This window comes from Oryzias melastigma, linkage group LG24 (genome assembly GCF_002922805.2).
Source record: "Oryzias melastigma strain HK-1 linkage group LG24, ASM292280v2, whole genome shotgun sequence".
In the NCBI taxonomy this organism is placed as follows: Eukaryota; Metazoa; Chordata; class Actinopteri; order Beloniformes; family Adrianichthyidae; genus Oryzias; species Oryzias melastigma.
In genome coordinates this window covers 913,795-927,975 of record NC_050535.1, presented here as the reverse complement: position 1 = coordinate 927,975, position 14,181 = coordinate 913,795, and the positions used below count along the sequence as shown (strand labels likewise).

General features: G+C 41.3%; 2 protein-coding genes across 5 annotated transcripts in view; one reads left to right on the top strand and one right to left on the bottom strand.

Annotated features, from left to right (window-relative positions):
• Nucleotides 1-1,405: 1,405 nt before the first annotated feature.
• Nucleotides 1,406-10,404, bottom strand: cx23 (connexin 23). Of its 4 annotated transcripts, XM_024291160.2 has the most exons (5): nt 10,268-10,404; nt 6,848-7,678; nt 5,856-6,038; nt 4,124-4,321; nt 1,406-1,734 (listed from the first exon to the last, which is right to left on the bottom strand). In XM_024291160.2, exons 2-5 carry the CDS (start codon nt 6,914-6,916, stop codon nt 1,537-1,539), a joined length of 648 nt encoding a protein of 215 aa, XP_024146928.1. In that variant the 5' UTR covers nt 6,917-7,678; nt 10,268-10,404; the 3' UTR covers nt 1,406-1,536. The 4 variants fall into 4 exon arrangements, with proteins under 4 accessions (XP_024146928.1, XP_024146930.1, XP_024146931.1 ...); XM_024291162.2 differs by lacking the exon at nt 10,268-10,404 and having other exon boundaries at nt 6,887-7,911; XM_024291163.2 differs by lacking the exon at nt 10,268-10,404 and having other exon boundaries at nt 6,891-7,909.
• The window catches only part of nmbr (neuromedin B receptor), a 55,533-nt gene continuing 51,440 nt past the window's right edge, over nt 10,089-14,181 (top strand). The window contains exon 1 of the mRNA XM_024291164.2: nt 10,089-10,667. Within this exon, the coding sequence (XP_024146932.1) occupies nt 10,240-10,667 (428 nt within the window). The 5' untranslated portion in view covers nt 10,089-10,239. The remainder of the gene's footprint in view (nt 10,668-14,181) is intronic.

Below are 14,181 nucleotides of genomic sequence, written 5' to 3'. Positions count from 1 at the left end.
AAAGTCAGTCTGTTAATTAAGATTTGAGTGTGACCGAGCTGCAGAACCTCAGGGTAGAAGCTGTGAAGTCTGGAGACAAATCCGGGCAAATGATGTCATTTATTTGACATTGTTTTGACCCATTTTTGGAGATTAACTAACATCAAGAGTTGAATTTTCCTCCAGAAAAATGAATTTCATGAGCTCGTTATTAATTGTGTCCATCCTGCACCACAGCTGTTTATTCGATCAAACCCGTTTATGTCTAAGACTAAGAAGAAACTCAGATTAAACTTTCTGATTTATCTACAAATTCCTGAACGTTGAGGTTCTTCTGCAGCCTGAAATCAAGGTTGGATCCTGTTTGGAAAGTACCTGAGATGATGCACAAATACTCACAACTTCATGACAAAAGCTGGATGGATGTCTGATATAAGAAAAAAAAACAGAAGAGGTAATTATTTCTTAAAATGACATAAAATCACACACTAAGTACAGAACGGAGTGAAGCAAATGAATAAAAAGTGAAATAAAAGTGGCTTGTTAGCTTTAGTTCTGAGTGAGACATGGACAGAAGCATTAACACCAGAGTTAATATTCTTTGATTTACTGTAACTTTTCAACCGTTAACATGATCATTCCAGTAGATTGTGAAGGAGAAAAGCGGCCCGACGAGCCGCTTTTCTCCTTCACAATCTACTGGAATGATCATGTTGAAAAGTTACAGTACTTCAAAGATTTTGTTTTAAAGCGACATCTCGGGTGTTAAAGGGTTAAAAACAATCTCAAACTGTTTCATGTCTCCCATTAGAACACAAAACAACCCATTCTGACCAACGTTTCATCAAACTTTAACCGGTTTGTTGTCAAATGTCTTCCTTTTACAGCAGCCTCGTCTCTCCTCAGAGCTCAAATAAATCTGAAATGTTCCCTGTCCTTAAAGAAAATCCACTCAATATAAGATGTTTTTCTGCCAATTTGCAAACATAAATCAGAATTTAATCTTTCAGAAGAAATTTGTTAAAATCTTAACTTTCTCTAAGTGGTTTTGTACTGTTTTGTAAAATTGATATTTTCTAGTTTTGAGTCCCTTTCCTCCAGTGTAACAACCTGAAGGTCGTTTCATCATCATCACCACTAACCCTTCGTGCGTCTTGGTTGACTGCTCCATTACCGTCTGTGCTCTCAAGCAGATGCTGAGTTTCAGCTGCTTTCCTGGACTACATTCATCGATAGTACTCTCCAGAAATACATTTTTCAAATGTTAAAAAGCACCTTCCGTAAATTGGGTTTTCATTAACTTAAAAAAAGTCTAATTTGTCTGAAGTTTATCATTGAATAAAGTCCAGAGAAGATCTTTCCAGAAGTATTTTTGGATTATTTGTTCTGGAGTTCTAGAAAAGTCCAACAATGAAGACACAACCTCTCAATGAAGGAGGTTCTTTTATCATCAACTTCGCCCAGCACCTCAGGGCAACAAACGGGGAGACTCCTCCACTGATACTCGTGGTGGACCACGGTCACGATGGACTCGGAAAGCCCAGCAGATCATGACTGTCACTGATTGTTGAGATAACCGAGCCTTCGGAAGAGAATCTCCAATATCTCAGCGATGCACAGCAGGATGGTGATGACGGTGAAGGTGTACATGGCGCTGAGGAAGATGGTCTTTTCAAAGTGTTCTGGTACCATGCACTTAGTGACATTAAAGGCCTTTTCCAGAGAGCTGGCATCGCACGTGTACAGCGAGTGAACCTGAAGGGAAGACACAAACATGAACTTTTTATTGATCAGGGAGACACTTAATGAGACAGTAAACCTTCAGAACCTTCAGAACCGTCTAAACCTTCAGAACCGTCTTAACCTCCGTCTTAAACTTCCACACATCCCTTCCAGCTCGGTCTGATTCACTGAGATGAAAACTGAAGGTTTCCACTTTTCTTACAAACCCTTTCTCACCTTTAAGTGTGCAAGATTTTCAATATTGATCAAACTCAGAGGTGAGGAAGACAGCCTTCAGTGGAGTCAATATGAACTCTATTATTATTTTATTAGACCAAATAAACTGAAGCAGAGATCCGGCTCTTTTCAGGTGTTGAACTATTTAAGCTCTACAAGTTAGAAATGATTTAAAACACCCTCCCACACTTATTTTAGCACGTTTTACTTGTAGTAAATGCAACAAAAACAATTCTTTGACTTCCAGAATGAAGCTCGGTTTAAATAAAAAAATACTGGAGTCAAGTGCAGTTCTCAGAGTGACCACTAGAGGCAAATAAGTCTGCCCCAAATCACACCAAAGTAAATAGTGGAGCTGGTGGTTAAAAAAAAAAAAAAATACATTTTGCAGTGAAAGCACCAAATTTGGCATGAATGTACCTTAGGATTTTGTTTTTTAAAAAAAATAAGAAAATCCAAGATTTTATAATATATGCATATAATAATATTCTGTAGTTATCCTTCAAGATTAAAGAGTGCATTTTGGCATAAACAGCCCGTATTGTTGAGACTGAAGCAAATAGACATTGAATATATTTTTTATTTAATTAAATGTATTTATTTATTTGTTTGATCTGATATTTGGTGAGCTGTAACTGTACTATCACTTGTTTTTCTTTGAGCTGCCACGAATAAAATAAAGTTCAATTCAGTATTTTTGTATCAACTGAGAGGAAAGCTGCATCTTTAAAAAAAAAAAACATCAGCCATCTTGGATTTTTCTGTCTTTACTTTTGGTACATCAGGTAGAACAGGAATTTAATGTTTGAAAGAAGATTGCAGGCGGGACTGAAACCACAAAACCCTAAATGTTTACAAACATTGGAAACGTTATCTTAAATTAGCGCTATTCTGGCACTTTCTACTGTCATCGTCACTCTCTGCCAATCAACGGGTCGCGATGGACCAACAACCAATGGGGCCCCAAGAGGTACGGTTTGGTACTGTTTAATGGGTCCATTTTACAATGGAAATGATCAAAATACCAGTCCCAATCAATCAGTTGTGTGTTCATCAGGGCAGCGCTCTGGGACCTCTACTTTTTCAATATTAATTAGCCAATTGTCTGATACTATACAGCTGCTATATACCCCAGTGATCCAATACTTCATTAAAAAGCTGCGTTTTTAAATTTAAAAAAAATAGTTTTAGTGTGTTCAATAACTTTTTCTCCTGTTCGGCTGTGACCTGAGGTGTGTTTTGGATTTTGGCCCCCTGTGTGATTGAGTTTGACACCTGGTCTATAAGTATTGCACGACTGCAAGGCTTTTCTCCACTTCAGAATCAAGTTTAGGTTGAATAGTTATGGTAGTCAGAATAATGTAAACATTGCAGCTAATAGGTGTTAAACGTGTTCTTATATCTTCCAGTATTCATATCCCAACATGGTTTATGTCCCTCTTGGCATCTACTTCAGTGCTTATCTGGACAACCTGCTTATTGGAGTGCAGACCTTCGTATGATTAACTGCTGCTCTGGTTCAGACGGATGTCGACTCTTAAGAAACACATTTTGTGCCTGACAGTCAAATGACTACTTTAAGTGATGGATGCCATAAAATCTCCTGATTCATACAGAAATGTAAGCAAGTTTTGACACACAAGTGTTCGCTACTTTCCTCATAAATACAGAGTGAAGGTTTTTTATTGGCGCTCGTTGGGTACGTTGAACCGAGGAGATTTGATGCCAAAGACCCATCATCAATCAGCTCCTCTTGTTTGCTCCGATGCTCTTAAAGCTTCTTCCAAATCATTCCTGACAGGAGAAGCGTCTCTGGATGTTAAGTAATGCACATTTTTTTAATTTAATGCTAAATAAACCCCCATTTTTTTCCTTTACTCCATTGCTGCTGCACTTCTTAACAACGGCTCAGTCTTTCTTTACGGCTGCGTTTCTCAGTTCTGGTTTACAGGACTTGCTGCTCTTTAGTGTTGACGTATTTTTCTTCATCAACATGCCTGATTTAAGCCAATGTGACTCACTGTTAGGTCTCTGCAGAGCTTCAGGGTGTGTTGAAACAAGTCACATTAGACTTGAAACCAGCCAGAACAGAGAAACGACGGTTTAAAGAGTAGCAAACTCTCTGCATACATCCACACGCCTGACAGATAACCTCATACAAACAAGATCCTTAAACATGGACAACCTGGAAGCCAAAGAGATGGCTCTGCAGCCAGAACGCGATGATCTCCAGAATGATGCGCAGAAGAACAGAGATGATGTAGAAGACGGTGTAGATGGGTCGCTCCAGAATCTCCTCTTGGTCGATGTTCTTACAAGCAGCGTATAAGTGGAAAACTGCTCCAGGAACCAGAACGGTAACCAGCTGCAACGCCCAGAAGACCTGTAGAGAGCAGGAGAAAGCAAGGGAAAGATTTCAAAAAACATAGACGGTTACAGAAGAAATTTACCATGAGAAAGACAAACATTTACCACCAACAAGTATGAACTATTTGATCATAAATTGCCTTTTTAGATGTTCAAACAAAGAGTTTATTTCTTTGTAAATTGGACGGATACCCTGTAGAGTCTCAATGATCTTTCATCTCTCTGAAACAGCAGTGCAAATGGATACAGACATTTGAATGCACCATCTGTTCCCTAAAACGCCTCAGATGGGATATTAAAATCCTGTTTATGGAACTTGGTGGAAATAATCTTATTACAAATACTAAAATGATTTTCACTTTGGCACATGTAGCCAATGCACCAGAAACAATCCATTTAGGTTCAAAGAAAACAGATTTATAACAGGGAGGAAAGTTATAAGCAGACTTTGCTACATTAGGTTTAAGTCCCGATCCATCCAGGTGGCTAAAGGGCAGTCTGGGATGCAGTTTGGTTGTCTTCTTGAAAACCTTTGGGCAAATAGTGGAAAATTGTCAAATTTCATGAGCATAGTCAGTTCCAGTCCAGATCCTTCAAATCCCTTCCAGGGTCACAGTGTTGCTGGAGCCAATCCAGCTACTGCTGGTTCGAGCTGGGAAACAGCCTGAACAGTCTTGTGGCAATGTAGAAACGCCAATCATTGCAACCTATGAAACAATTTTTGGACAGAGGAAGGACGGGAACGCATGCACGGACAGAACATGCAAACTCCACACAGACAGACCCAGATTTGAACCAGGCCTTCGTCGCTGAGTTCACATCGGATGAGGACGAGGCGTCAAGTTTCACCGTTAAGTCAATGTGAAGGCATGCTCTGAGGGTTTGCGGCACGATTTGGGCATCAGGCGCGTCACGTCAACCAATCAGGAACTTAGCTTTGAACACGTGACATTTTCAGTGACTTGATCAAAGAGTAGAGTCCAATATGGCCGCTCAATGAGAGGATTTTCACCTTCCATACATTTTCTTAGCCTATGGGGGCCGTGGCGTTTGCTGGAGACTGTCCTGGTTACTGTTGGGTGATGGTGGGACAGATTTCCACCCCGTCATAGAGCCCATGGAGCTGGATCGACCGCTATGCTAGCCAGCCGCCCGGTGGATAGCGGGTAGATTTTACATTTTTCTACTGAATGAACTCACAGCTTTGTTAACTATCTAGTCCTATAGTAGAGCCCATGGGGTTGATGTTTCAGCAGCAAATTTGGCATGGATGAATCTTAAGATCTCCTCTTTTAGAAAAATCCAAAATGGCGGCCATTTTTAAAGATGGCGGCTGTACACTCAATTGTTACAAAATGTTTGATTTCTGTTTGTTCAATTCTCATTAAAATGACCTTTTAGCTTGAAGGGTTCCTACAGAACATTATTACATAAGTATATATATTATATGTATTTTTAAATCCTGGATCTAAGACCACAAGCGGCTCAATTACTGTAATAACTGGCTCCTTTCGGTCACCATGAGTTTGTTTGGAGTACTTTGGTCCCACCTGAGGTGTTATGGGTCTGAACTGGTTGTAGCAGAACAGGTTGAGCTCCCGACGGTCCGGATCACAGCTGAAGTGCAGAGCTTCATTCCCGTAGACAGCAAAACCCAGAACTCCCAAGAAAAACATCCGCACCGAGCCGAAGAACAAGGTGTGGAACTGGCCGATCACCGTCGGAGGCCTGAGCTGCAACACGAAGGCACAGAATGGCGTCACGGATCAGACAGACTCACAGCGCTTCGGACAAAGCTTTTGTCAGCCACCGAACTGAGGCAGCGGCACAGAAAAGCTCAACAAAAAGCTTTTCAGAGGAAACATCTTCTCCTGGTGTGGAAACACTCGAGCGTGCGGCGTCTGGTCACTTCTCTGTCTCAGTTTGAGAACTACTTCCCAGTACTTACGCATCCTTCATAGAAGTTTCTGATGTAGTTCAAAGACATGGTTTACTGGTCGGCGTCCCCCGTGTAATCCCAGGGCCGCTCGGCGCCCTCATGGCCAGTTTGAAGCTGCACCAGTGCAACAGCAGGACCCCAAAAACCTGCAACCGAACCACTCTGCCCCTCTCCGCTGAAAGCCAGCGTCAGGGCATCCTCTTTGGCCTTTTATCCCACATCAATTGACTCACTCAGGACAAATAAAAGACAACAGAGGGGCCAACAGTCGCCTGGGGGGCGTGGGGGCATGTGGCTTTGTAATCCCCGTGTCAGCAGAAAAATGGACCCTTCTGGCTCACAATGCAGGGAGAGATGGCAAAGCAACAACAAACGTACAAAGCACCTGGATGAGCTCAGAATCACAGCGGCTTTGCTGAAGTTACTGACTTTTTATGGATTCAAGATGAGTTTTATTTTGAAAAACAGCAACCACACTATCAGAAGCACACAAACAATCAAACACAAGAGGGATAACAGCAGACACCTGCACTGCAAACACTTCTGGAAGGCCATTCACAACTCTGAGCATCCAACAATTAAAAAAAGAGAGAAGTCACACACTTCAAAAGTCAAGGCGGAATAATCTGGAGTCCCACACACCAACCGTAATCCTGGCGGCGTGTTGTTCATTCCCTCTTTTTTCCTCTCAGAGACCCCAGTCTCATGGCAGTTCCAGGACTTTGCGGGCTGAGAGTCAAACCAGACAGAGCCTGTGGGCAGCACTTCCTGTCTGAGCTTTCAAAATAAAAGACAGTTGGAAGGTTTGGCATTTTGGTGTATTTATTTTAACGCTTTTCTTTGCACAAAAATGACTGAAAGTACAATAAAGTACTTAAATATTAAAAAGAAAAGATAAATTATTAAAAAAGAACAAAAAGCACTGTTATGTAAAGATGACTCTTATTAATAAAGTATTAAATTAAAATATATTAAACAATATAAGGTGAAAATAATAGTTTAAGCTCATCGTCATGATAATTATTTGATCTCAACAAATAAATATTTCTCTTATGTGTCTCAGATCTTCTTCTGTTTAGCTTTAATTTAAAAAAACTTTTTTTCTGTGAAACTCTTGTTGGTATGACCATGAAAAAGCTCCATCACATCATCTTATTTTCTAAATTTTGATTATTTTTTTTCTGAGAAAAATAATTTTTTATTTTGACACTTTTTATAAACAAAACTTTAAATTAGATTAAAAGAGAATAAAATGATGTGTTAAAAAACTGAAACCAGAAACAGTTAATTTATGGAGCTTTTATTCTGAAGGGACAGCACTGATGTTTCTGGTGTGGCAGGTGTGAAATCAGGGAAGCTTTGGCACCACTTCCTGCTCCTCTTCGTGGCGGCGGTGAACCTCTACATCTGTCAGCGGGGGAGCCGGTTCTGAGACTGAAAAAACCAAGACATTAAAAAAAGATAAAACAAACAAACAAAAAGTAACATGACCCGTAAAAATATGATAAACATTGTGTGTGTTGTAAAGTTATTATACAGTTAAGTTAATAGACAAAACTACAGTACAGAGGCCCTAACGGGAAAATAAAGAAAACAACATGTAAAAAAATGCTGGTTTCTCATGCGCACCAGTTACTGTTTAGTACACACCACATAGTACCAGATAGTAAATTGTGCATACCAGATAGTAACTGGTGAACTCCCAATAGTAACTGGTGCTCACCAGATAGTACCAGATAGTGATTGGTGCACACCACATAGGAACTGGTGCTTGCAATACCAGATAGTGATTAGTGTGCCCCAGATAGTACCAGATAGTAACTGGTGCATACCAGATCGTACCAAATAGTGATTAGTGCACACCATATAGTACCAGATAATAACTGTTGCTCTCCAGATAGAAACGGGTGCTTACCATATTGTACCAGAAATCGATTGATGCAGACCTGATTGTACCAGATAGTGACTGGTGCTCGTCCAATAATAACTGGTGCTCACCAGATATTCCCAGACAGTAACTGGTGCTGACCAAATACTCTAGTGCGCAGAAGAAACCAGTGTTGTTTTTTTCTTTTTACTTTGTTGTCTCTTAAGTGGCTTCGTTAACAACAATACAAGTCTAAATATATTTAATAATAAGTTATTGGGGAAGGGGGGGAGAGCTTAGATTGCTCTCCATTAATCAGAAACTCTGCATCATAAAAGGTTTTTGGGGTATTTTCAGTGTGAAACAGACTCAAAAACAGCCTCTGCAGAGGAATGTGTTGCTGCCCTGCAGACCCTCCCTGAAGCTCCAGCCACCAGCTCCAGCTCTATCAGCTGAAGTGCAGAGTGAAGGGAAACACATGTTCAACGTGTGTCGCAAGCCCTCAGGAATCTCTGACATCTCTGGAGCGCAGTTTCTAAATTTAGAGAACATGTGAAAAATGAAAACACACCATCAATTCAAAGAGCTGAAGGTGAAGTTTTTATCTGAACAAGCTCTGATCGATGAGTTAGAAAATGACAGATTGCAGAGAAAATGAGCCCAAACTCAGTCCTGTGGTCCTGTGGTTCTCCACCTCTGACTCTGCCATCTGCAGCAAAGACAGTCCGCCTGTTACAGCAGGACTTAAAGTCAGTTATCTCATTAAAGCAGCAGAACCGGGGGTTCACAGATGGCTCCGATCGCCTGAAATCTTCAGATTTTAGATCTAAAGTCAGAAGAAAAATGAACATTATTGTGTCAAACTGTGTCTCTCTGGTTCCTCTCATTTCAGTTTTAAGCCCCTCTTGTCACGTTTCTTGATTTCCTGTTTTTACCTGCAGCATCAGGCAGAAGTTAATTTGCTGCAGAGCTGCATGTGTGATGAATCGGTGGGCCTTGAAAAAGCCACTGGGCCGTCGTGATCTGGAGGCGTTGAGTCACACCTGAAGCCCGAGGTTTGTAAAATACTTCGGCTCTTTGCAGAATCGACCGAGAAACGCTGGATGGAACTCGAGCTTTCAGAGATTCTGATTACATGTCCTCGGTGTTTGGACACTTTTAACGGAAACGTGAGTTTAGATACAAAAAGGGAAACTCTTTTCTGGAGGCAGAATTTAGAGACTGATGGGAGACAGAAGAATCTAAAGAATGAAAGAAATCAGTGTCATTTAAGTCCAAATTTTCCCAATGTCAAATTAATAAAATGAAAAGTCATGAAATCCTTTTAGACCAGATAAATAATTCATAAAAAGACATGGATGAGCTCTGATCACACTCTGAAAGGATGTTAGGAGGTCTAAAATGTTCACTTCTCACCTGCTGTTTTTGGACACGTTTGATTTTGTTTGAAGCAAAAATCAAATTTATTTAATAAAATTAGAAATGATCTTAACTAAAAGATATTTGAATCCACGTGGAGACTGAAGATGTGACTAAAACTGCTCATAAAGGAACCAAACTTAAAACAGGTTTATTATTTCTGAGAAAAATAACATCAAAAAGTAATTTCTAAAAATATATATTTTCTAAATATTAATAGTTATCCTTATTTGGTCATTTAATGTCTTTATTTAAATGCAAAAATGAATGTTGATGAATCGATTGATGGACACAAATGGAGATTATTGGCATCTCCTGTGCGTCATGCGTCCTAAAAAGCAGTCAAAATGTGACTTATTCTGTTTTTCTCACTTTTTCATTGATGTTTGTAATCTCTCCAGCAGTCTTCCTCTCCTCGTCTCCATCTCTTTCTCTCTCTTCATGCGCAAAGGCTAAAAGTCTGTTGTCAAATGAGAGCCTCCACCTCCCCCTCCTCCTCCTCCTCCTCCACGCGCGCGCGCGTCAGACTCCTGTCATCAGTCACCCCTTCATCCACTCCAACAGTTCTCAGACAGGCGGTTGTTCCAAAAACTATCGGATCTCCTGGCGCGCGGACTGAAACCAGCGGCTTTCCTGCGTTTTTACGCGCGGAGCTTTCCATCGCGCGCCCCGCTGCAGCGCACCGGCTCCCCTCTCCCGCTGCTCCACCATGGAGGACGAGTTCCCCCCCAACTTACCTCCGTATTTCTCCGGAGATCCCGAGGCTCTGAGCCCCAACTCCACCGAGGAGCCCGGCTGGTGGGCGTCCGCGGACGGCGGGGAGACGGTCCACTTCGTGGTGCGCTGCGTCATGACCTCGCTGTACATCCTCATCATCGCCGTGGGATTGCTGGGCAACATCACGCTGGTGAAGATCTTCATCACCAACAGCGCCATGCGCAGCGTGCCCAACATCTTCATCTCCAGCCTGGCGGCGGGAGACCTGCTGCTGCTGGTCACCTGCGTGCCCGTGGACGCCTTCCGATACTTCTCCGAGGAGTGGGTGTTCGGGGAGGCAGCGTGCAAGCTCATCCCCGTCATCCAGCTGACATCTGTCGGCGTGTCGGTGTTCACGCTCACGGCGCTCAGCGCGGACAGGTAAGAAGAACACCTGAAGCCGACCGCAAAAATGACATCTGTCAGGGATGGAGCGCGCGTCACATCCAACTTCACCTGTTGGGGATCAAACATTGTGGCTCAATGCGCACAACACTTATTGTATGATGACAAGAGCGGCAGATGAGGGAAAATCCGCTGCAGGGCAGCCGCAGCACTGACGCATCTGTAGCGGGAAATGAACGATTTGTTGTGATGCCACAAGTGAAACCACAAAATATGGATATGTGTGGACGCTTTTAGGATTCATTTAAACTGGGGCTGTGGACATTAACGCACGTGATTATATAAACTCCAATTAACGCGTTAATATTACTTGACGCAACTGATTAACCTAATTGTGTGACATCTTTGTTTTCTTGGAGCGATACTGCAGACAAAAGTTTTTAGAGTTCTGATTATCTAACCGTTGATGTGTTTTGTCCACTAAAATTACATTTCTGAGTTAACACGATAAATGTCAAATTTCAGATAACAAAATTATAGGAAAAATTTATCTCCGGCCTGTTTTTGTTCAAAAGCCGCATATTTTGCTGCATATAAAGTGTGATTGATCTGAGTTGATTAGCAGCCTTAATTAAAAATAAATGTTCTAAATATAAACTTTTGCATCTAATTTCATGTTGTGAGTATTCACAGATAATAAGTTAAGATAATAAGTGGTCGGCAAATACTGTATCAAAAAAAAGTTAATTTGCGATTAATTCCCAGTTTGTGATTAATTATTTAATTTTACTTAATCGATTCTGAGCCCTAATTTAGAAATGTTTACTTATTCAATTACAGAACATTAAGGTCCCCTTCATTTCTTTTATCCAGTTTTGTTTTGTTCTGTTGCAAGAGTTTAAGAAAAAATGACACATTTGGGGAAAAAGTGAGTCTAAAGCCGAGGTCTGCAACCTTCAACACTTGAAGAGCCATTCGGGTCGATTTCTCGCCAAACAAAACCCAACAGGAGCCTCAAAGTCTTCACTCACTCTTTAAAAAAATAAGATACTGATTTATATTTATGTTTTTTCTACTGACATGATACATTCAAACAACCTTTTGTGGGGGTTCTTGTCATAAATAAAGCATAAACACGAAGAGAAAATAGTTTTTTTTAAATGACATAAATTTTGACAGAGCTTTGGATGACTTCCTTTCAAAATAAAAGACATTATAGGATGATGTTAGTGCAGCAAATGTAGTAGGAAGTGGAACGTCATCAATGATTTACAAAATAAAAGCTTTTTATTTCACTGTTTCTGCTGTATTTTAGCAACAGATTCATAAATAAAACCAACAAAACTAAATTAAAGCTGATGAAGTGACCCCTACTATATAATAAACACAATGGAGGGGTGAAAGAGCCACTGGTGGCTCTGGAGCCAGGCAGCTTTGGCTTTCAGGATTCAGTTTTCAGCTCAATTCCAAGGTTGTGAATAGTTTTTCAGGAAGTGACGGATCAAAAGATGTGCAGCATCCTCTTCTCATCACCTGAACTAAGTTTTGTCTCACTTTGTTCCTGAGACTTTCTCTGCACAGAAGACTCAACAGATTCTCACATTGATCCCTGCTGGTCAGAGATGTTGGGATCCATCAGGTAGTCGGTAGTGATATTTATATACCTCCTCTAAAACTAAAGAAACTCCCCTGCAGGCGTGGAAGAAGCTGCTCCGTGCAGAATCGCTTCTCTGCTGTGAATATTTGCAGCAAACATTAGCATATCTAAGCAGTGCTATATATTCTCTCCATCCTGCAGACACCTGTACGGAGGCTTCCTCCTTCACAGGTTTTCCAGCTGCAGTCATTCCGAACGTTTTTACACAAAACTGTTGCTTCTCTTGTTTGTTTGTTTGTGAATGTCCATCAGAAATCAATGAGAGTCTCCCCTCGTGTCGCCGTTCTTCATCTGACCCCGTGTAAACTCATCTCATTTCAGATCATCTCACCTCATCTCCTCCCCAATTTCAGCCCAAACAGACAAACAGAGCGAGCGTCAAACTGAGATGGTTTGATCCAAACAGAGGAAAATGTTTCTCTTATTGACTTGCTCCAAAAACAAAACCATAAACAGAATCTGGAAATGATTCAGGACTAAGAACAGAGAGACAATGTCACGTAAAACATGAGTTTATTCAAGTCGTAACTGTTGCTTTGTTGTTTATTGGTTTGTTCTGGTGCATGATTGTGGATGAAGTTCTGGAAAAATCACTTTTTGCACCTTCAGGTTAGCAGAGCACCTGTGACTGAAGTCATAGTCACTTAAACCAGTACAGGGTCGACCCGAATCGGGTTCTGCAGATTTTATGGCTGTTCGGGTTCACGGAGGGTTACAGAGGAGTGGATGTCGTACAGCCACCTCACAGGACGTCATGAAAATGGAACGTACCATTGTCGAGAGGATGGTACGCATTTCGAGAAGTATTAGTGACAGTAATGGACGCACTTATGATGTCATACGCTGTCCTTACACCACTTCAGCTGTTAGTAAGGCGTGAGTACTTTACTGTCTGCATGCATGTGGTGTGCACGTGATACACGAGTGCCTGTAGGACGTCCACACAAACTACTCTGTCGGATTTCCTCACTTCTAATGCTACCGTGTGTGACGTGTGTTCTTGAACGTGCGTGGCGTTCCCACTGGACTGTCACTACCTGATACTGGTGCATTAGCGCCACCTACAGTTGAACGAGGTCGGCGTGAAATAACAAAGTGGTGGAAATCTCATGAATCTTGCTCCAGGCTCTACTCCGATTTATTAAAAACGTGGGCAGAATCTGGATTCTCCACCTCCACTTGAAGGGGCATTTGAATGGAAAGAGGTGTCAGAAATAGGCATTTTAAGGGTAGAACGAAGGGACTTCGAGTTCTGTATCTTTAGGCCACTAGGGCGAGCCGCGCCGCGTTGTGCCGCGGAGTGAAACAGCTTTCTTCACAAGAATGTCGCCGCAGCACAGAAGTTTACGTTTAAATGTAAGGAATGATTTGTTGCTTTAGAACGACTTTTTCAAAGTTATAAAACCGCTGTTGTTCTGTATTTCTGATTGTTAGTAGCTCCATGCTAACGTAGAAGACTGTCGACTATCGTTGATGTCATCGAGCGCCAGCAGCGTTCTAATTTGAAGACACTGTGGTCGTCTCCGAATCCCCCCCCCCCACTCACTATATAGTGCATTAGCCATTTTCTAGTGCTGTCCAAATCTACTAATTCCAAAATCCAGTGCACTCGAAATTTCTCAGAAGTCTTTGCGAAAAACTAGCATGCATCGATGGTCACTAGATTAGCGAATATAGACCACAATGCATTGCGGTCAAACTATTTTGAACAAAAAAACGTCTTTAAATGTAATTTTTGAATTAACCATCCACATAGTGGAGTCATAAAGAAACGTCGGGAAATTTTCGTATTGGTTCGATTTTTTTACTTTGTGAAATCAATGATGTCATATCTGCTTTTTTTAAAAACAAAAGAAAAGTAGTGAGTATTGTGTCTGAATTACCTTTAAAATC

Bases quoted from the DNA above. Each gene is read 5' to 3' on its own strand.
- cx23 (XM_024291160.2), bottom strand. From the start codon at position 6,916: ATGAACAACACGCCGCCAGGATTACGGTTGGTGTGTGGGACTCCAGAT. The intron at 6,039-6,847 runs GTGTGTGACTTC...TTCGTGTTGCAG, and splicing joins ATTCCGCCTTGACTTTTGAA to CTCAGGCCTCCGACGGTGAT. The intron at 1,735-4,123 runs GTTGTCCATGTT...TCTTCCCTTCAG, and splicing joins GCCATCTCTTTGGCTTCCAG to GTTCACTCGCTGTACACGTG.